Source organism: Fonsecaea erecta (genome assembly GCF_001651985.1).
Source record: "Fonsecaea erecta strain CBS 125763 chromosome Unknown Scaff5, whole genome shotgun sequence".
Taxonomy (NCBI): domain Eukaryota; kingdom Fungi; phylum Ascomycota; class Eurotiomycetes; order Chaetothyriales; family Herpotrichiellaceae; genus Fonsecaea; species Fonsecaea erecta.
In genome coordinates, this window is record NW_017387248.1 from 1,600,331 (window position 1) to 1,620,711 (window position 20,381).

Here is a 20,381-nt window from a genome sequence, read left to right on the forward strand (position 1 = left end):
CTCGCTATGCTTCCTAGAATTGAAGAAGGAGAACCATTGTGTGTGTGTCTTCCGAGACAAAAAAGAGAAAACGTAAGACCATTCATCCATCCCTTGGGCCTTCACGCAGTAAGGACGTGCCTTCTGGTCTGGCGACTTGTGCAAACGCCCCCTTCCTATTCGAGACCACACAGCTCGCTCAAAGTTGTTTTTTCTCTCCCTTGTTCTGGACTCGTCATGAGCTTGCCAAAGCGGCATTTTCAAGGGTGCCGAAATACCCAACTGTGAGCGTCACCTTGTCTGTCAGGCCGGAGAGATCCACAGCGGGCGGAGGACTCTGCTCCTGTGCGAAGAACTGTTGGACGCGAGTTGCCACCCAGGCCGGGTTCTCGTCCGCTACCGGGACAGTTAGCAGCAAATCGTGTAGTCGTGAAAGGGCGGGACCGTCCACGCGGTGCACATGTGGTGACATACCTATCCAGTGCCCTGCCTTGGGAACGATATCTGTCTCAAGATCTGCGGTAATGTTGCCCCAGACCTGCGCTGCAAAGGGGCCCAGACTGGCTTCGCCTCCCATTGCCAACGTCGGCATCTGGAGAGGGTTCACGCCAATGGTGCCTTTGAAAAAGCTGGCTACGGCGGCCGCCCCCCTGACGTCGTACGACTCAAGCATGGCCCGTAAGAACCCCGGCTTGGAGATCGAGCTGGTGTATCTGTTCACGACGTCTTCGGAGAAACTCGTCACCCCGGAATAGCTGCCGTGGTAGAAAAACCACTCCAGCATCTGCTTCTCTTTCCCGGAGATGAAGAACTCGGCGGCGTCGGGGATCGAGAAGAAGGCCAGCTGCCAGTTCGCGTAGAGGTCCCAGTAGGTGCCGGGTGTGCGTGCCGTTTCGTATCCGAATCCCGGAGGGACGAATTCCGTAACGACGAGTCTCTTCACCAGAAATGGGTGGCTGGCGGCGAGAGCGGTCGCTATGCCGGAACCAAAGTCGTGGCCTACGACGTAGGCGGAAGTGATATTCAAGAAGTCGAGCACAGCCTTGGTATCCGCGGCCGAAGCCATGGCAGTATAATTCCCGTCTGGGGGGATCGACGAATCTCCGTTGCCGCGATTGTCCAGGGCTATGACGGTGTAGTTGTTGTCTGCGAGGATGGGCCCGATGATGCGCCATGTCAAGCTGAACTGCGGACTCCCGTGCAGGAGGAGGATCGGCGGGCCAGAACCTGCATAGCGAAGGTGGATGGAGACCTTGTCGAGGGCGACACGCTGGTGAGCCCAATCGTCGAAGTTTGTCAAGGCCGAGATGAGGGCTGTTTGGGACGCCAACAACGAGAGAATGATGGGGAAAAGGCGGTCGAGGGTCCGCATTGTGCTTTCCGAGGGTATAGGAGAGGATCTTAATGGAATCACTGTAGGTGGGGGTTGATACCTTGAGGCGACGAAATGGAGGACAGGACCCCCGAGGGCTTGCCTTTAATACTCCTCGCCGACTCTATGATTGCAGGCAGCGCTTTGGAATACTGCTTCGCAACAGTTATATCCATCATGGAGCCTCCGTCAACTTCCAAAGCAAGATTGTCAGGATTCCGGGAACTGTCTTGTGGGCCTTTCACCGCTGTGCCATCATCTGCTTACTGAGTTATCATCGACTTTACAGAATGTTAGCCGGTTTGCAGGGTATACGAACACGGACATAAAGTAGACACTCCAGATTCGTACCTTTTGTAATTGTAACACCGCGCCGGACCATTTCTCGGGTATGGTATTCCCACTCCTGAATTAGTAAAACGCACGTTATCAATATAGATACCCGCTTTCCGAGATTTCGTCCTGCCCAGGCAGATTAGTGAGAGAGTACTTACAAACATTGCGGGTCCATAGAGTTTCGTTCCTGTGGGAGATGACAAAAGCAGTACATCCAGATTCCATCAGAGAGTGGCTGCGTTGGAAGGCTTCGCCTATAAAGTAAAGACAACATACACATGGCATACTCTGTTTCCGGTCCACTGGAACTTTCACAATCCGCGTCCAACTTGCCTCTACCATGCCTACCGTTCTGTTGACAGGTGCCAATGGCTTCTTGGCTGCACACGTCCTCAAATACCTAGTAGATGTGAGTCTTGACTGTAAGCCTACAATGATTTGCAGGGTCATGTTCTGATTTCCAACAGGACACGTTCGATGTGGTCGGCACAGTCCGGTCCGAGGCCAAGGCTGACGACGTCTTCTTTGCACATCCTGAGTTCAGGTCGAAAGTCCGCCTCGTTGTGGTCCCAGACATGTCAGCTCCGGGTGCCTTTAACAAGATCTTCGAACAAACACAGTTTGACTATATCATCCACACAGCAGCACCGGTGCCTGATGGTGGTGGAGCAGACTTTGACAGAGATTTCTTGGGCCCTGGTGCTCAAGGGTGCCCAAGCCCTCTTCCCTGTGGCAATCTCGTATCTCTTGCTGACCCGCAATAGCAACCTCGAATTGCTCCGGGCAACGAAAAAGTATTGCAAATCTCTCAAGCATTTCACCTATACCGGTAGTCTGGTGACAGTATATGATATCACAAAGCCGCTGGACGGGCGAGTGCTGACAAGCACAGATTGGAATCCGGTATGTCACAAGTAAGAGTTCCAAGTTGGGAGACAAAGCTGACGCGACTTCGAATGGTAACAGGTTAGTGTTGAAGTTGCTCGCCAATTGCAGCAACCCGGCGCCAGTTACATTGTCTCCAAGACCCTGGCGGAAAAGGCTCTTTGGGATTTTGTCGAGAAGGAGAAGCCGTCTTTTGGTGTCACGGTCCTTTCAGCGTAAGCACGAAAAGTGGCTTCACTCACTCTGCGCTTCTCGTCTACTAATCGACCAAAGGCCTCTTATCTTCGGGCCACCGCTGCAGCACCTCCACCAGAATGCATCTGGCAAGGGTCGCTTCAATTTCAGTGCCGATGTCTTCTACAGCACATTCCTGAAGCCTGTATCCAGCGCAGATGGACCTTCGCAGCCACTGTACATCGGGTATATCGACGTCCGGGACCTTGCGGCGCTGCATGTCCAGTCAATCATCAAAGGCGGGACCGAGAACAGACGTTTGTTGCTAGCAAGCCCGGAGCCCTTCCTCGCTCAGAGGGTGTTAGAGATCTTAGTTGACAAGTTCCCCCAGCTAGCAGATCGACTGTCATCCGTACGAGCTGCAGCTATTGTGGCGAACAAGGAGCAAGATGGGGACCATCCGCTCAAAGTCGATGACTCTGAGGCCAAGCACTTATTTGGTGATGATATGTACAGACCGCTTGAGCAGACTGTTGTCGACACAGCATCGAGGTTGTTGGAGCTTGAATGATTATCGACGAGAGGCTGGTCGAACAAACCAATGGCAAAGCTGTGGTACTATCGTGAGGAGGGAGATCGTTGTTCAGAGGAGCCAAACTTGACCGCGGAATAGAAGCACGTGATTGTCGCTTCAGGAGGAAAGTCTTCCGGAACGCTAAGTCTCGACGTGCTAACCGCATTCTCTTCTATCCACTCACTAATCCGTACTCCTTAAATACACCATCTTTTGCGGGCATCACTGGCTTATACAAGCACTGTGCCGTTCCAGTCACTTCAAGAGCATCTCGGCTCTTATCTACAGCTTGAAGAAGCGTGTGGGCTCTTAGTGCAATCACAAGTAGTCGCTAGATTTGATCTAGCTGATTAGTGATCCTCTCGTGCTGACGAGGCTGAATAAATGCCTCCATCCCTGTCGGACGAAAACCCGGAGGCCCCAGGACGCTCCGCAATTCACCATGTCTCTGTCCTGATACACAGGGGAAGCTTAAGAAAGGTTTGTCCAGTCTGTACTGATAGTTTCAGAACTCTCGGTCTACACTATAGGAATCTTCGCTTTCTTTGACGCCACTCGACCCTTCAACATGCCTCCTTTTGTGCTCACGCGGCCGCGATAAAGAAGTACCGAAGTATGGATATGCTGGCAACTGACGCGCCTGTCCGAGCTCTTTGCATCCAGGATGAATGCAAACAATAACAGTTCTGGCTTTCGACAAGCACAAGCGCGCTTGAACATGCGAAAAGGCACTAAGAGCTGCTCTGAATGTAAGACAACCCTTTCCACATGGTGGCTTAATGGCTGCCAAGTCTCAGGCTTCAGCAATATCGCTCAAGCGCCGGCGACACTGCATGTCTGATCTGACGTTGTGACCAGGCCGACGTCGAAAGACGAAATGCACCTACCGCGGAGGAAGACTGTCGAGGTGCGACGAATGCTACGCTCGTGGCACACCCTGCCTGTCCCAGGACAAGGGCCCTAAGACGACGCCTGCTATCAGTGTCACTTCGACCAACGCAGATGGCAAGGCCGACGAAGCTAAATATAGTCTACGGGAACGAGTTGCTCGTTTAGAAGACTTCGTCGAAGCCTATCTGAGGAATGAATCTACTACCAAGTCCTCGATATCTGAGAGAAATCGCAATTTACACGGCGGCAGAACTGCGGATACCGGTAACTTGGGCATATCTTGTACTTAAACACTAAGAAATACTGATTGATTAGGAATGACAGACCCAACGCCAGACGAACAAGCACCTACATCTACCAACGGTCGTTTCCGGTCGAACCCTATCCTTAGTCTACTCAACAACGGCGTTATCACACGGACATCCCATGCGGCGAATCCTTCTCCCGTCGAGTCAGCGGCCAGTACAGAACCGTCAGGTTTCCATCCTGCTCGGTTTGAGCTCCTGACACTCTTGCCACGTGAACCTGATCTCAACACATTGATCGAACTGAGCAAGGACTGGTGGAGCTCGTCACCTCACAGATTTCCAGAGCTATTCGACCGCGAAGCGACGACCGCTGGAGAGTGGAGGTCTGTGCTCAACCATGAATTAAGTCTTGCCAATCCTGCCGCGACCGCCAAAGTCTTCCTCTGGACAGTTATAAGTGCTGAGCGACTGAACGATGAGATATTTCACGATGGTACTTTTCGCGACCCTACAGCAGTAGCTACTTTGGAGTCTCGGGTCCTACCTGCTATTGACAGAGCAGTGGTCTTCCAGGAGGATGTTGCCACAACCTTGCCCGGTATAGAATGCTTGGTACTCTTGTCAAGATATTACTGTAACCAAGGCGGACTGCGGAAAGCCTGGCACTTATGCCGGCGAGCAATCGAATATGCCATCAGCATAGGTCTTGACCGACTCCCCTCTGTCTATCAAAACCCGATACCGTCAGATCATCCCCATCATCGACAAATAGCATTATGGGAAGCTATCTGTTTCTTGGATCGATACTTGAGCTTACTTCTTGGGTTTCCCTATGGCGTGCGCCATTCACCCCTGGTATCGCTAAAAGAGGGCATAGAATCCCCGCAGCCCAACCCGCAACAGGCGACGTTTTTCTACGCCGCCATGAGCTCCATCATTGGCCGGATCATTGACCGAAACCAAGAGCAACTGGACGACCACCATTCCTTGCTTCGGACTCTGAAAATCGATCAAGAGCTGAAACAGGTCATGGACAACGTCGACACTCTCCGCTGGGACGCTGATTCAAGCCCCTCGAACCCACAAATACCGGAAGCCTTGGAGCGAGTTGAAGCATACTTCCTCATGCATTTCATTCGAGCACTGCTCCATCTCCCACTGATGCTGAAATGCATCGGCAAACGAGATAAGGGCATATTCCAGTTTTCGTACGGAGTCTCTACGAGCGCATCGCGTCAAGCCCTGATCGCTTATAAATACCTCCGCGTCGGCCTGCGGATCGACTCATACTTGTGCGCGATGCTCGATTTCCAAGCCTTTACAATGTCCGTGTTGCTGGTCTTGCACTTAGTGGGCCAGAAGACCGAAAGCAATGAAGAACCGAGCAGGGAATACGCTGTCGAGGGACAAGATGAACGTGATTGGAAATCCGTCGTCGAGGTCACGGACATCCTTCGACGAGCATCTACGGACCACCGCAAGAGTACCGTGGCTCAGCAGGCTGTGGCGGTTCTGGACCTGATAGTAGGTGCGAAGGACGATATGGACGGACGACTCACCCCATTCCCTCAGCCCGAGGCTGATCTCCAGGGAGAAGAGTGCCAAGTCAAGATCACTGTTCCCTGCTTTGGCGAAATCACCGTCGTGAAAGGTGCTAAGGGGACCGACTGCTGCCTCTATCCCCGTGCCTCTGCAAACACGGTGGACTCCCCACGTCGCGCGACTACGTCTCTTCCGCCTCTGACTGGGCAAGCAGACACTATCTTCAACCCGTCTGATCTGGGTCCCATAACGGTATCAACAAGTCCCGACGCCGCGGCGCTCTTTGACGGGAATTGGAGCGTGCTTGCGACAAATGTGGCCTCAACGATGGCGGCACACCCACCACGAGCGGTTTACAACCACTGTGGTTGACTGGACAAGAGCCAGCAATCGATTTTCGAGCTCGATCTACGAGTTCAGGATGCTGACGACATTGTCTCAATATTTCTCGGCAAAGGGGCTTCGTCGGCGCTGCATTGCCCTTGGAAAATCTGTAGATTGCGCAGCTATAAAATAACCCTTTATCCACCCGCACATATATATCTTTCTTATCTTCCTCCCCAAGTCGTACGACAGTCTTCACAGCACTTTACGCAAAGACGAGTGCGCAGGGGCTCCGTGTCTCATGTAGACGCATTCTCGGTGTATAGCTCGACTAACTCGATATCCCAATCAGAGTCCAGGAGGGGCAAGTGCCTCATTTGCCCCGGGCACTGATCTCTTTTTTCCGTCCAGAGACTATGCGACCTCCTCCCAACCCACAAATATCTTTATTGAACATCAATCACTACTCCCGAGGGAGTTCCCCCTGTACATGCATGGGTAGTTCGCCATTCGACGCTCGGATGACGTCTTCAAAGCTACAATCCACAATTATCAGCAACTTTGCCTTTGAGAACAGGGCTTCCTTCCTTGGAAAGGAAGAGCATTCCAAAGCATTCAAAGCATTCAAATAATTCATTCAATGCATCCCCAGTGCATCGAATGTGAAGCCAGCACATTGCTCCTCGGAAAACGAAGAGAGTAACGAGAGAGACGAGACAGAATGTGTGTGGATCGGCGAGACTTACGCAGACTGAAACATGATGTAGACCATCTCGTCATTGTACACGTTGCGCGAGTACTCGGCCTCCTCGTGGGCGACCTTGATGGTGGTGGTGCCGCGGCCCGCGCAGGCGGCGTCGGCGAGCAGCTGGGCCTGGATGCAGCGGTCCATGGCGCCGAAGAGGAACGCGGCGCCGTCGACCGTCTTGCCCACCGTCAGGTGGCCGTGGTTCTGCAGGATCACGCCCTTGGTGTTGCCCAGCGCCGCGGCGATGTGGTGGCCCTCGTCGGCTTTCTGCTCAGGAAAAGGGTGATGACTGGTTAGCCGTGGGGACTATTCAGGGGGTAGGAGGGGAGTATAGATACATGAATGGATGGGTGGATAAATGGGTTTCTTTTAAGGGAGGCCGGGATAATGGTAGGGGGAACTCACGAAGGCGATCCCACCGAAGCCAGAGTAGAGGCCGTGGTCTTGGTAGAACCTAACGTTAAAAGTCGACGTTAGCATTTCTTGACTGGTCGGTCGTTCGTCTTATTTCGGGCAGATCGGAAGGATATACAAAAGAAAAACAGGTCGATTCCAGTCGTTCCCACTCCCTGTGTATCGACCCTTCTTGGTCTCCTCTCCTCGTGCTCTATCCGCCAGCTGAGATTGACACTTACCGGCAAGCGTCCTGGTTAATGGGCTCGATATAACACCCCAACGCCGAAAAGGCCTTGCTGGGCACACTGTGGCAGTGGACGGCGGCGACAACATCGGGTCTAGCCTCATGGACGGCGCTGTGGATGACCCAGCCAGCGGGATTGACGCTGTGCATGTTGCCGCCCTCTACGACCTCGCCGTGGGGGTTCATCAAGACGAGATCGTCGGGGGTCATGTGCGAGAACGACTTGCCGTGCGGGTTGATCCAGAAGTGGTCGGGCAGCACAGGGTCGCGCACCGTGACATGGCCGCCCGCGCCCTCGTTGTTGTACCCCTGGTAGCCCAGCCACCGTAGCGCCACGGCGTGGTGCAGCTTGCGAAACGCCCGCTCGCTCTCCAGCGACTGGAACTTCGGGTATCGGATGCGCTTGACCGGTCGCGTGCCGGTCTCCTGGTACGCACCGTACGTGAACTCCGGGGAGAAATTGGGCGGGTCTTTCGGCGTGGTGATGTGCTGGGCCGCGACGGCGGCTGGGGTTGTCCGGGAGGTTGAGATGCTGCGAGTTGTATTCATGTGTAAAAGTGAAGACCCGGTTGGATTTACGAGAATTCGGGAGACATGTCGAGGTCTGGCGTGGTTTCCAACCACCCTCAGTGCGATCGAGGCGCTGATCGCCATGTTGGCCACAACAGTGTACAGGGTTCGTCAAGCAGAAACGGGCAGAGAAGGATGAAATCCTCCCGTCCTTTGTCTGTGTCGATAAAACTCACGTCAAAGCAAATAGCATTGGAGGATACCGTTCCTAAAAGGAATTCATTTATGGCGGCTTGTCGCCTTCGGTCTCCACAAACTCGGGGTCGCTGATGTTGCGGGGGAAGAGTGCGAGCGAAGACCAATCCCGAGGCGGTGCATTCTCCAAAGATCGCCAGCCAGAGTTTGTCGAAAAGAAGATATCCGAGGTCATCATGTTCCCGTCGTGAAAGATTGATCGTCACAAAAGGACTAGGATAGCAGAACAAGCTTCCACTCTATGACCCGTTTCTGAATGATGGCTTGCTTTAAATTTAAAGCAAAGGGGTTCAGCCTCGTTGGTGGAGACAATCCGCCAAGCGTCCCGTCGTTGTGATATACAAAAGACCACAAGCAGAGGGATGATCTGGTGTATTGGATGAGGTTGTACTGCGGGCTCCTGTAGATCTTTCCCGATCCTTGGCTCTCGTACGAATGATACTTTGGTGCAGTAGTGGGTGAATATAGCGAGACAGTGGTCGTATCTTCTATTACGCTCCTCCGGGTATTTACTGGAGGACCACCAACTACCAGCAGCCGTAGCCTGTTGAACCCCATTGACACGGGCGTTGATTCGTCCAATAGCTGTTGGAACTTGACGGGGCAGTCTGCGGGACTCTGTCGTAATATGGCGTGTCATTCGTAGATCCTAGTCTGGTCCTCAGCCAGCCTGGGTTCCTGTATTTTGGTCCCAGGCTAGGAACAATTACCTGGGTGTGAATATCTGATATGCTCTGTGGTCTGTCTCAGGAAGCTCTGAGCAGAGCATGCGGGAAACACGGTCTGAAAATGCCTGGAGCCTATGACTCTTAGGCACCAAAGCGTCCAGGACGCGACCATAGGACGAAATGGACAGGCGGTCGGCTTCGTCTAGCAGTCAGAGAGCAGAAGGTTTGCGTGAGGTCGTCATTATATTCAATTAACTTTCTTCCCATCGGTCGATAAGAATCGCCTTGAGAAGAGAAATTCTCCTATCCATGCGCCACTGTCCCGCGCGGCTTGAAAACTGGATTAACCGAAAGCGCTCAAAAACAACCAAAGTCCTGCACTGCTGAGGAGCGGAATCGTCAAGTTGTCATCCCAGCCCCACAGATCTATAAACTCGGAAAGGCTGGCAATGAGCCCAGTGCAAATACTCATAACTGCGAGAGCAGCGTCCCCGACAATGACTCCCTGGTTCGGCTCCCAGCCTAGAAGCTCCTTCACCTGAGCGGGGAGCGTCAGGCGGTTTTGGAACATATAAGGATCAATGGGGTCGTCGGCGAACGGACCCGTTCTCGGCGCCAGGTAACCCCAGAAGAAGAGAGCCACGAGGACACCCGTGAGAAAAGCGGCGAGGGAGCCTGCCAGAGACTTGCCTTTTCGCAGACGGATCGTATAACGTCCATACAATCGACCAAAGGTGCTGGCCGCAGTATCACACCAGGAGAGGAGAAGGATCGACATGACGCCGATATCCTTGGGATAGAATTGCAGTGCGACGTATGCGCCAACCAAGTACCAAATAACGCCGTTGTATCCATCCACCTCGGTCTCACGCATCAGAGCGCCCAGCACGGAGATGTAGAATCTATTAAATCGTTCTGAGTGGTGTCGCAGGACGTCGGTCGGGCCAATAATGGCAAGTGCGCCTAGCAGCCATGGTGTTATGGCCCAGGTCTGCACACCTGTCACGTATAAACGTAGGGTGAAGAACCCGATCGAGACGTGGAGGACCTTCCGGGGGATTTCATGCTTGTGGATCAAAGTGCGATAATGGCGGTGGAGCGGAATCAAGCCGAGCGGTGAGGGAGAGCGAGAGAATTCTCGCCAGGATTTCTTGACCCGGTCGTAGGGCGAAAGGTGACCATTTGACTGCGGGTATGGGATCGTGCCGTTTGTGAGAGGCTCTGATTTAGCGACAGGTTTTATCGAAGTAAGGCCACTGGGCCGTCTCCTCTTGCTGGCATTGGCCGAGCCGTTCATGTGGGTGGTGGTCAAGACAGGACTCCTCGAGCGCGCCCGGGCCCGTTTCTCCAAGCTCGAGTCTGACCCAGAGCCATCCTTCTCTTCATTTATGGGATCTGGTTGAGGGGACCGTTGGCGCTGGGCCTTCGCGGCCGATCGTGTGACAGGCGCGAAATAGGAGTCCTGGCGCTCGGAGGACTCGGAAGGGGTGGGGGAGGGCGAGATGACTCTCGGAGTGGGAGGGATAGGATATTGGTAGGACATCTGGAGGATTTCAGACGGACCGACGATGTTCGAAGGTGGTGGAAGGGGGTGTTGGTGGGCAGCAGATGTGAGATTGGAAATTTCTTACAGCCTGCGCACCCGCAACTACTTGAGAGGGGAGAGAGGAGATGAAGGGCAGAGTCGAGCAAGACGATCAAATTGGCCGCATAGTGACGAAAGGTAAGGGAGGGCTTGCGTTGCACGATATCGACAACCTGGTCTTTATTTTCAAGCAATTCAGCGATGACGCGGGAGGACCTCGCGCATGGAGGGAGATCTTGTGCCCTGAATTTGGGATAAAGAAAACTGGCTGTTGGAAGGGGAACGTGACAGGCACATGCAAAAGCCACTTATTATTTGGGTGATTGGAGTTGTGAACGGTGCATAAGCCCACTAGCCACACCACTTTGCATGCCCCTCGTGGCTCCTAGGCGCCCTCTAGCCTAATGAGCCACTGCCGAAACTGCGATTACTCGGCACGGGCTGCCTACGCAGTTCTCGTAGGCTCGCTTATCAGGTAGCTCGAGCTAATCACTAAATACTCCTTTGGGCTTTAGTATGGTATATCGACTCATCTCATTAATGCCTCAGCGGAAAAGGTTGGACATATGAACCGCAGTTGTCAATTTCATCACCCCGGAACTGCGCTACTGTCAATTCAACATCCACTAGTACTAGGCATCTCTATCCACCTGACTCAAGATTACGGAGGACATCATACCGCGACAGGCACCCTAATAAATACTGATGGCCACAAAGTGGCCGGTTTTACCATATCAAGTCTCAGTCTCTGGTTTTGGAGAATGCTTATATCTTCCAGTATTCAAAAGTCTTACGCAATCGACCATAGGATTTGGAAAACAGGGCTTCCCGTTTGCTCAGCCGTACTTAAGCCAAATGCCGATTAGTTAGTACTACCGTGGGTGACCAGGTGGGAATCCTGATTGTTGATTGTTTTTGTTTTTTTGGTCGTGGTCCAAGAGGAAGAACGCTCAGGGTGGTTTCGGATTGGAGACAAGATTTGAGAGGCCCGTTCTGCTCTGTATACCTCATTCAAATGCAGTCGCGACAAGCTGTTTCAGGAACAAGGAGTCTATCCTCACGCCTGAGATCAACGGTCAACCAGGGAATTCTGTTTTATCCTCGAACCTTTGTTCGACCACCAGACCATGGAGTTCGCCCTGAGGCTCAGTATCGACGATGAGCAAATCGCCATTCTTCTCACCAGCATGGGATGGCAGAGTCTGGTCTTCCTCTGGCTTCCTCTGCTCTGGTCCTTGATAACCGTCCGTGTACTTTGCCGTCAGGTAACGCATATCTCCGACTGCACTTCCATGGCTGTCAGCGGAAGGATGTACACAACGGATGGACGTTACCTACAGCTTTCTGTAATGCACGTGGTCCAGATGGCAAGCAGATGAAGTCAAGTTGAACCGCAGTCGGTAGAGGATCAAGCGATCCTCGAAATCCTCTTCTGGCCGTGAGGGTTCGAAGTGCTTCCGATATTCTTGGATATAGGAGCGATCCAGTCGATGACGAGATAAATCCCACGGTCCTAATTCATCTACAGTTATCAGCAACATAGCCTTAATGTCGCATGGGTGCCTTACACTCGTTGTGGGCATATATGCTACTAGCATCAAAGATGACTGGGTTTCCAGTTGTCGCTTCAACAGACGTATTGCCGTCCCACAAGTCTCCATGCACTATCCTGGGTTCGATATCTCTACCTCCTGTTTCCATCGGTCGTAGGAGTCTAGGGATCACCTTCTCGAGGATGATGTGATGAAGTTGCTGCATCTCCTCATGGTTTCCATGCACATCTTGTTCAAACTCGAACATGGTATTCATCAACTCCGTGAAGCATCTCTCCCAGGAGCTTGTCCACTTATTCTGCTGGATGCAAGCACCCATACTCGTGGGCACCGGGAATCCATATTTACCAGTCGGCGACGCTCCCTTGAAATGCATTTCGGCAATCTTCATGGGCAACGACCTCGGATCGGGCACCTTGCCAGTCATGTTGACAAATCTGGAGAGGAGGAAGTGGATATTGTTGTCGGTCGCGTATGTTCCGACGGCAATTGGAGTCTGAACGAGGTCTGGAGCCGCTCGTGAGATTGCCCACGTCGATACATATTCTCCTTGGAGAGTGGTCTTCCCGACTGTGGTTCTAGTAACCTGTACTTGTGCCGTTAGAGGGAGAGATTTCAGCGGCCAGTGCACTTTACTTTCAGAAAGAATTCCAGGATGGTGCCATCCACTTGCACCGTTTGAATCGCTGCCGTCCTCGTCCAAGAAGCCGATCCATGAGCAAATATCCCCTTGACCTTCGATCCTAAGGGGAAGTCTTCAAAGTCAAGACAAGTGCGAGCGATGGGAGAGTCAAGGTACTCACAAGCAGCTACGTTAGAATCGACATATTGAATATAACTTTCCAGGGACGGGTCCTTCAGTCCAGCCACAATACTGCGTGCTCTTGAAATGAATGTCGATCCATTTCTTCCAGGCAGGTCGGTGCCACCTTCGAGACTGCAGTCTGCCATAATACTACCGTCTTCGAAGTCGACCTTGTGGCTGGAGGGGAACGAACAGATAACTGATCGTGGTGAGAACATATCTGGGAAGAAGCTTCCTGTGTAAACCACCAAGCCAATTGGTCCGTGCTTGACATTTGTGGAGTTGTCATGTCAACAATGGTCCGCCTACCTCTTTATGCTTTGGCATGTGCCAGAAAGGGTAGAATATACAACAACCGATAGCCTCAAACTGAGCCATCCTCACCTCTCCGGACCTGAATACTCGCTGCTTTGTGCGCGGATAATACATAGCCGTCGTCAATGAATTGCTTGTCGCGGCGCCGGGCCTTTGGCTTCAAAGGACCCGATATCATGAACTGCTACTCCCAATGGCATCTCGGCATCCATCTGAAGCAGGTGGGTGATGTAATGAGGAAGGGCAGATACGTGGCGTCTGGCAGAGGGCAGTGAAAGGCTTAGGGCATGAAGCCGTCAGGATGGATCTGCCTTGTGCGCCGATGATCCTGTGGAGCAGAGAGGGAATGGAATCCATAAGAACATTTCCCTGTCTTGACCAGGCAGTGACTGCTTCTTGTCTGTGTTATCCATGGGGACTACCGTTAGGCAAGGCCTTCAACTAACCCCCAATTGGCATCTGCTGCTAGTGATGCTTAGCCGCCGTTCCTGATAATACTCTCCACTCTGGGCCTACAGATGTTCGATCCCGGACGACTGCAGGCGGCAACTCTGCTTGTTCAATCATTTGACGTTCTCATGGCAATCACAGAGGAGGTGCCTAGCACCTTCTCTTCGTGCCTCAGCAGCCTTTTCAGTCGCCTGCTTCTGTTTCATCCATCCTCCATGGCTGCTCATCTCCCTCGTCGCCAAAATGGATAAGAGATCCGAAATTGACGACTGGAGAGGGCCTTTGGGACTCAATACCGTATACAAACCCACAAATCAAACTACCGCTGATCTCATCTTTGTCCACGGACTGGCTGGAGGCTCTCGGAAAACGTGGACCAGGAAGCAAGACCCAGCTCTTTTCTGGCCCCAGTGGTTGCCGCAAGATCCAGCCTTCAAAGATGTCGGCGTCCATATGTTCGGTTATGACTCAAACTGGAGTAATGCAAGCATCCTGAACATACAGGACTTTGCCTTGTCGCTTCTTGAGTGGGTTACCAACAGTCCCGAAATTCCCAATGCGGCTGATGCGCCTCTTATTCTTCTCTGCCACAGCATGGGCGGCTTGGTTGCGAAGCAGGCTTATATCCTTTCGAGACGCAACGAAAGATATCAAAAATTCTCCCGACGCTTACGCAGTGTATTCTTCCTCGCTACACCGCATCGGGGCTCAGATCTAGCTGGGTTGCTGTCAAGGATCCTCCTTGTCTCTGGGAGCAGACCCTTTGTAAACGACCTTCGGCCCAATTCGGCAGCAATCCAAGCAATCAATGATGAATTTCCGGATTACAGCAAAGATTTGAACCTTTGGTCATTCTGGGAGACGTTACCTATGACTATCGGGTTTCACAAGAAGATGGTCGTCCCGAGGGAGTCGGCAATCCTGGGCTACTCGAACGAACGGTCGATGTACTTGAAAGCCGATCACAGAGACATCTGTAAGTTTGGTAGTCCGCATTAAGCGAACTATCGAGCTGTGAGGAACGCACTTGCAGAAGCACTGAGCGGCTTTGGACCGGTCATGGATCTCAGCAGCAACTCCATCAGTCTTGAGCAGCGGCAATTGATCGATGATAGCCTTGACATATCCAACTCACCGGAAGACGACTACCTGCGTGTCGATACCCTGCGAGTACCCGGCACATGCGAGTGGATCAACTCACGCCCTGAATTTCAGACATGGAGGAATGAAGGCCAGCCTAAGTTATACTGGTTGACTTCAAAACCTGGAGCAGGGAAGTCGGTTCTGTCGGGTTACGTCGTCAAGTCTCTGAGAGAGGCCAACAAAATATGCGAGTTCTTCTTTTTCAACCATGGAGACAAGGCAAAGTCGACGATAACCATCTTCTTCCGATGTATGGCATGGCAGATGGCGTCAGCCAACACCGCACTTTTGGAGTCTCTTTCCAAGACATGCAAGAAGGATCCGCATTTGGCTCAGGCAGACCATACGACTATGTGGCGGAAGCTCTTCTTGGAATGCATTTTCAAACACCCGCCCTCACAGCCACAGTATTGGGTTGTTGATGCTCTGGACGAATGCAAGGCCGACAACGAATTGATCCCATACCTCTTTCAAGCCGCCAATACTGGCTTCATTCGCATCTTCCTGACTTCTCGGAGCTCGTTTTATTCGTATGGACTGCCCCTCACATCTTCTGTCATGGTGCATACCGATGTCGTGTCACAGGAGACGATTGACGTTGACATCGGGCAGTACCTGAAAGTAAATATCAACAGGCTGCCTGGTCCCGATCGTGGTCTTACTGCGGGCTTGGTTTTGACGAAAGCTTCGGGCTGCTTCTTATGGGCGAGACTAGTTCTTCAAGAGCTCAGAAGGGTTTCGACACGGACTGGTATACAGCAAATCCTTGAAGAGGTACCTTCTGACATGTCTCAACTGTACCACCGCATCCTGGACTCGATCTTCTCACGGGCACGAGAGAAACGAATGATCAGGGCGATATTGAATTGGACTGCTTGTGCTTCACGACCACTTACCACCACCGAACTTTACCACGCATTGAGACTGGACATGGAGGAAGAAATTGACGATGATGTGAAAATGTTCATTGAGAACAATTGTGGTCAGCTCGTCGTCGTAGATCTCGACGACCGAGTCCGCATGATTCATTTGACAGCGCGGGACTTTCTCTTTTCTGACGAGAACATATCCGTGGCTAGGCTCGACCAGAAGACTGGCCATAAGCGATTGGCGATGGTGAGTCTGAAGTACCTCTGCGGACCAGAAATGGGCGTGCCGAAACAAAACAAACTCAGTGCTACACGAATCGCTCTGGAGCGGTGTCCTTTCGTTGCTTATGCTTGCGATGCCCTATGCCAACACCTGCCCTCCATTGCCTCCGATGACGATGAGTTCGCAGCGAGTCTCGTTTGTTTCTTGAAAACACCAAACGTACTATCGTGGATAGAATACATCGCTCGCGGATCTGATCTGAGACCATTAGTCCAGACTGGAATCGCCCTTCACCAATTCACGAAACGAAGGGCGACCCAAACGCCATCGACCGGAAACCGTGGAGAAGAAATCGACCTGATTGATACCTGGGCTACTGATATAATCCGCCTTGTCACTAGATTCGGCACGAAGCTACATTCGTCTCCTTCTGTTGTATTCAACCTTCTCGCCCCGTTTTGTCCAATGGACAGTGCAATGAGGATCCAACATGGTTCTTCCACGAGGTCCATAAGAGTGAGTGGTCTTTCTGAGCAGACATGGGGCTATTGCATGTCGACGATCAGCCTCCGTGCGAGTCCAACAGCAGTGGCCTGCGGCACCACAGCATTTGCTGTCGGCATGCGGAACGGGGACATTGCCATCTTCGACGCAACGACATGCCAAGAGCTGAAAACCGTCAATCACGGGGGATGGGTGAAGAAATTACTGTTTGGAGATACTGGAAACCTACTTGTCTCTGCAGGCTTGAAGCATATCTGCATTTGGAATTCTGTAACTTGGAAATTGCTCTGGACTTTCGAGCTACACAATCAGTTCATCTCTTTGGGCCTTGCCGACGAAGACCAGCTCTTGCTCGTCACATACCGTTCGAATGAGATCGTCATGTGGGAAATCGCAAAAGGGCACGCAAGAGAACCTATCTCGTGGCTCAACGAGAACGAACAAGAGGGTGCAAGTCATTTCCTGCGGCCGTATACAACAGCAATTTCAGGCGATCGGACTCTCTTGGCTTTTACGTATCGAGGACAAGACATAGTCCTATGGGATATTGAGAATGCCTGTGTCTATGACGTCTATGGGAAAGACGAAGGTTCCCTTGGCGCTACCGCCGACAAACGTATCGGAATCAGTCCAGTCCAGAGCATGATATTCAGTCGGGCTCCTGAAGCGCAACTGCTCGTTGCAAGTTACAACGATGGCGAGCTCAACCTCTTCAATATCGCCGAAGGCACCGTACAAGCTAAAGTAGTGGCCAATGGACATTATCTAACGTCTTCAGCCGACGGATTGACTCTTGCTTGTGGAAACTCTGCAGGCGTTATCTGCATTTTCGAATTCAGCACGCTGAACTTACTTTACAGGATTCAAACCAAAGAGTCGATTATCAAACAACTGGCCTTTAGTGCCGACGGCCATCGCTTGTTGGACATTCAGGGCAACCATTGTCGCATATGGGATCCGCCCGTATTGCTTCATCAAAGGATTGATGGACAAGTCTATATTGATCCTGTCGATATTAGGCTGGACGGTGAGTCTGATGTCGTGTTGATCAGCGCTATGACTTGTGCCGATAATGGTGGCCTCATCCTCTGCGGAAAAGAGGATGGAGGCGTATATCTCTACGACTCACAGACAGGATTGGAGCGCGAGGAGCTTTTCCACCGACACGCGAGCATTCTTTATCTCCAATACGACGTTCAGAGCAGCATCTTATTCTGTTGCGATATGGTGAATAGAGTCACGGTGCACAAACTGGTGCGCACAGGAGACCTATGGACACTAGGAGATCAGTATCTTGATCACCGTACAGGAGTTGAGGTGAAACAGATTCTGCCCAACACGGGAGGAAGCCGGCTCCTCATATCAACGGTCGAATACGATATCTTATGGGAGGTGACGCCGGCGCAATGTCAAGAGGTGGTATGGCTGAACTGGGAAGATGATGGGAAACCTCGCCGCTGGGGTATGCATCCCTCGAGGAGCGATCAACTGATATTGATGACTGGAACAGAAGCTCACCTGTACGAATGGGACTCTCTGGAGAGGCTGACTGGTGATAGTGGCACCCGATTCCCAGAGTTGGACGGTCTTGAGCTCTTGATCAAGGGGTCGCGTCCCGTGTTTGATGAAAAATACCTTGCCACGACATTTTCGGACACATCAGGGCCACACGCACGGTCCAGGCTCGTGTTTTGGAATGCGGAGGATATCACACCCGGCAATGGACTGATGGCACCGATTGAGCATTTCCAGCCTCTCGCCGATCAAGTCCAATACTTGGTCGGGATCCACAACCGACGGGTCGTATTTTTGCACGTCGATGGATGGATATGCTCGGCAGATTCCCACAACTTCTACGAGGAGTATTATGACCGTCACTTCTTCATCCCAGGAGATTGGCTCATTGCCGCGAAGACCCTGCAGATCGAAGTCCTTCGGAATGGAACCATCCTTTTCGTGAAGCAGGACGAACTCGCCGTGATCAAACGGGGCTTGGAGTATTTCGAGCATGGGCAGTCGCGGGCCAGGGCAAAACATCCCACTATTACCCGACCAGCCATCACTAGCCCGACCGATCCTGCGTCTAGAGCAGTGTCACTACCCGACAGGTAGCTGCGTGGAAACGGTGATAGTCCAAAATTGAGTCTTGTGTCGTTTTCAACTGCCTCAATTCTATCGAGGTCGGAGGCTTGTTCAAGGACCCTCCTGCGTCCGCCCGCGGACTGACATGGATCGTCGTCACTTGTTCGTCCGTTCGATTCCTTCTGCCTCTCCAAACCATAGCTTTACTATTCAATGTCCAAAGCGCTGCTGTTCCACCGACCCCGGTCAAGGTGCCGACCAGAGTGAAGAACCATCCTCGCCCTATAGCATCGAATAGTGGCTGCATGGCTGCCACGGCACCCGCGCTCATCGCGCACCGAGCCAGGTTGCCGGCTGTTGCAGCAGTGCTGGGCATCTTCGGGTATCCGTCCACAAGAAGAGCATTGAAGCAGTTGACAATCCACGTCACCAGGAACCCCATGGCAGATTGCAACAGCAATGGGACGGCCGCGTGGACACGTTCTTCGATGGCCCAGCCGTACCCGACAGTGACCCCCAGACTCGTAAGTAGGAGCCAGATACACCCTCTGCCTCTGGCTCTCTCGATGGGGAACTGGGCAAGATCGTCTCCCTTGACCCTGTCCACCTCGAAGCCAGTCCGCCTCGCCACGAGTCGGTAGTTATAGTCCATGGCCTTGCCGGTGATATACATGCAGACAATGACCCCAGCCGAGCCAGGGAGATATGCGAGGCCAATCTGCAGCTCGTCAAAGTTGTATGGATGTCGGCCATATGTGGACGGGATCGACGACTGGACCGTGTACCACAAGGCGTAGAACGTGCCGACAATCCACAGGATGAGTGCGGTGTCGGGATAGACCATGATCCGGATCGACGTTAGCGGACTGCGAAACTTCAAGCTTCTCGTCGGCAGCCCGCCTGCGTGGTTGTTGCTCCCAGAGCCCGATTCCGGATCCCACCTTTTGTGGAGGTCGATCAGCGGCCGATTCCACGCCTTGTCCTTGACCTGTCCATTGCCTACGACGTTCCTTGCCGTCTCCGGTAGCAACGCAGCGAGGGCCGCAAGCATGACGACGGCAAAGATCAACAATACCCAAAACGCCCACCACGCACTACCGGATCCCAGTGCGATCCAGCCACCCACGAGAGGGCCGATGGCGGTGCCCAGATTCCCCGCCGTCATCACCGGACCGAGCATCTTGCCCCGTTCGCTGGGCATGCACATGTCCGTCACGGTGCCGTAGCAGATGCTGAGCACGGCGCTGGATCCGAGGCTCTGCATTGCGAGAAGCACGAGCAGCCCCGCATAACTGGAGCGATTGAGCGCCAGCCCCAGCGAGGCGAGGGCGAAGATGGCAAAAGACGCCAGAAACAGCGGTCGCCGACCCAACGTGTCGGAAAACGTCGAGATAAGCAGCGGGGCCACCGCCTGGAAGATTATGTATACCGTTATAGTCAGATTGATCTGCTGGAGGGAGACGTGGAAATGGGCCGAGAGAAGAGGGAGGAGTGGTAAGTAACTGGTGGCGGTCAAGGGAGAGGCGAGGGTGGCGGCGCCGAGGATGATGGTCACAACGCGCCGGACGCGGGCGCCAAACACTGAATATACTTCGTGATCGGAAGTTTTAGGAGCATCGGCTTTAGATTTCTCAAAGGGATCTTCGGAAGCCATGGTGGCGTCTCGCAGGCACCCGCTGGAGGAGTCGATAGATGTCAAGCGAAGG

At 52.8% G+C, this 20,381-nt stretch overlaps 8 protein-coding genes across 8 annotated transcripts; 3 read left to right on the top strand and 5 right to left on the bottom strand.

Moving 5' to 3' along the window:
* Nucleotides 1-214: 214 nt before the first annotated feature.
* On the bottom strand, nt 215-1,351 carry AYL99_06643 (hypothetical protein; the record flags this gene model as incomplete). The annotated part of the gene is made up of 2 exons (XM_018838152.1): nt 215-375; nt 454-1,351. The coding sequence occupies 2 exons, from the start codon at nt 1,349-1,351 to the stop codon at nt 215-217; spliced, it is 1,059 nt and encodes a 352-aa protein (XP_018692712.1).
* A 676-nt stretch (nt 1,352-2,027) lies between these two features.
* On the top strand, nt 2,028-3,317 carry AYL99_06644 (hypothetical protein; the record flags this gene model as incomplete). Its single annotated transcript, XM_018838153.1, has 5 exons — nt 2,028-2,096; nt 2,155-2,396; nt 2,452-2,590; nt 2,654-2,787; nt 2,846-3,317. The coding sequence occupies 5 exons, from the start codon at nt 2,028-2,030 to the stop codon at nt 3,315-3,317; spliced, it is 1,056 nt and encodes a 351-aa protein (XP_018692713.1).
* Nucleotides 3,318-3,984: 667 nt separating this feature from the next.
* AYL99_06645 (hypothetical protein) lies at nt 3,985-6,373 on the top strand (the record flags this gene model as incomplete). Its single annotated transcript, XM_018838154.1, has 3 exons — nt 3,985-4,069; nt 4,179-4,475; nt 4,536-6,373. The coding sequence occupies 3 exons, from the start codon at nt 3,985-3,987 to the stop codon at nt 6,371-6,373; spliced, it is 2,220 nt and encodes a 739-aa protein (XP_018692714.1).
* Nucleotides 6,374-7,067: 694 nt separating this feature from the next.
* Nucleotides 7,068-8,367, bottom strand: AYL99_06646 (hypothetical protein; the record flags this gene model as incomplete). The annotated part of the gene is made up of 3 exons (XM_018838155.1): nt 7,068-7,340; nt 7,479-7,527; nt 7,709-8,367. 3 exons carry the CDS (start codon nt 8,365-8,367, stop codon nt 7,068-7,070), a joined length of 981 nt encoding a protein of 326 aa, XP_018692715.1.
* A 1,122-nt stretch (nt 8,368-9,489) lies between these two features.
* AYL99_06647 (hypothetical protein) lies at nt 9,490-10,689 on the bottom strand (the record flags this gene model as incomplete). Its single annotated transcript, XM_018838156.1, has 1 exon — nt 9,490-10,689. The coding sequence occupies one exon, from the start codon at nt 10,687-10,689 to the stop codon at nt 9,490-9,492; it is 1,200 nt and encodes a 399-aa protein (XP_018692716.1).
* A 1,118-nt stretch (nt 10,690-11,807) lies between these two features.
* Nucleotides 11,808-13,235, bottom strand: AYL99_06648 (hypothetical protein; the record flags this gene model as incomplete). The annotated part of the gene is made up of 4 exons (XM_018838157.1): nt 11,808-12,018; nt 12,070-12,253; nt 12,300-12,870; nt 12,921-13,235. 4 exons carry the CDS (start codon nt 13,233-13,235, stop codon nt 11,808-11,810), a joined length of 1,281 nt encoding a protein of 426 aa, XP_018692717.1.
* An 862-nt stretch (nt 13,236-14,097) lies between these two features.
* On the top strand, nt 14,098-18,705 carry AYL99_06649 (hypothetical protein; the record flags this gene model as incomplete). The annotated part of the gene is made up of 2 exons (XM_018838158.1): nt 14,098-14,830; nt 14,891-18,705. 2 exons carry the CDS (start codon nt 14,098-14,100, stop codon nt 18,703-18,705), a joined length of 4,548 nt encoding a protein of 1,515 aa, XP_018692718.1.
* A 54-nt stretch (nt 18,706-18,759) lies between these two features.
* Nucleotides 18,760-20,329, bottom strand: AYL99_06650 (hypothetical protein; the record flags this gene model as incomplete). The annotated part of the gene is made up of 2 exons (XM_018838159.1): nt 18,760-18,765; nt 18,821-20,329. 2 exons carry the CDS (start codon nt 20,327-20,329, stop codon nt 18,760-18,762), a joined length of 1,515 nt encoding a protein of 504 aa, XP_018692719.1.
* Nucleotides 20,330-20,381: the final 52 nt, after the last annotated feature.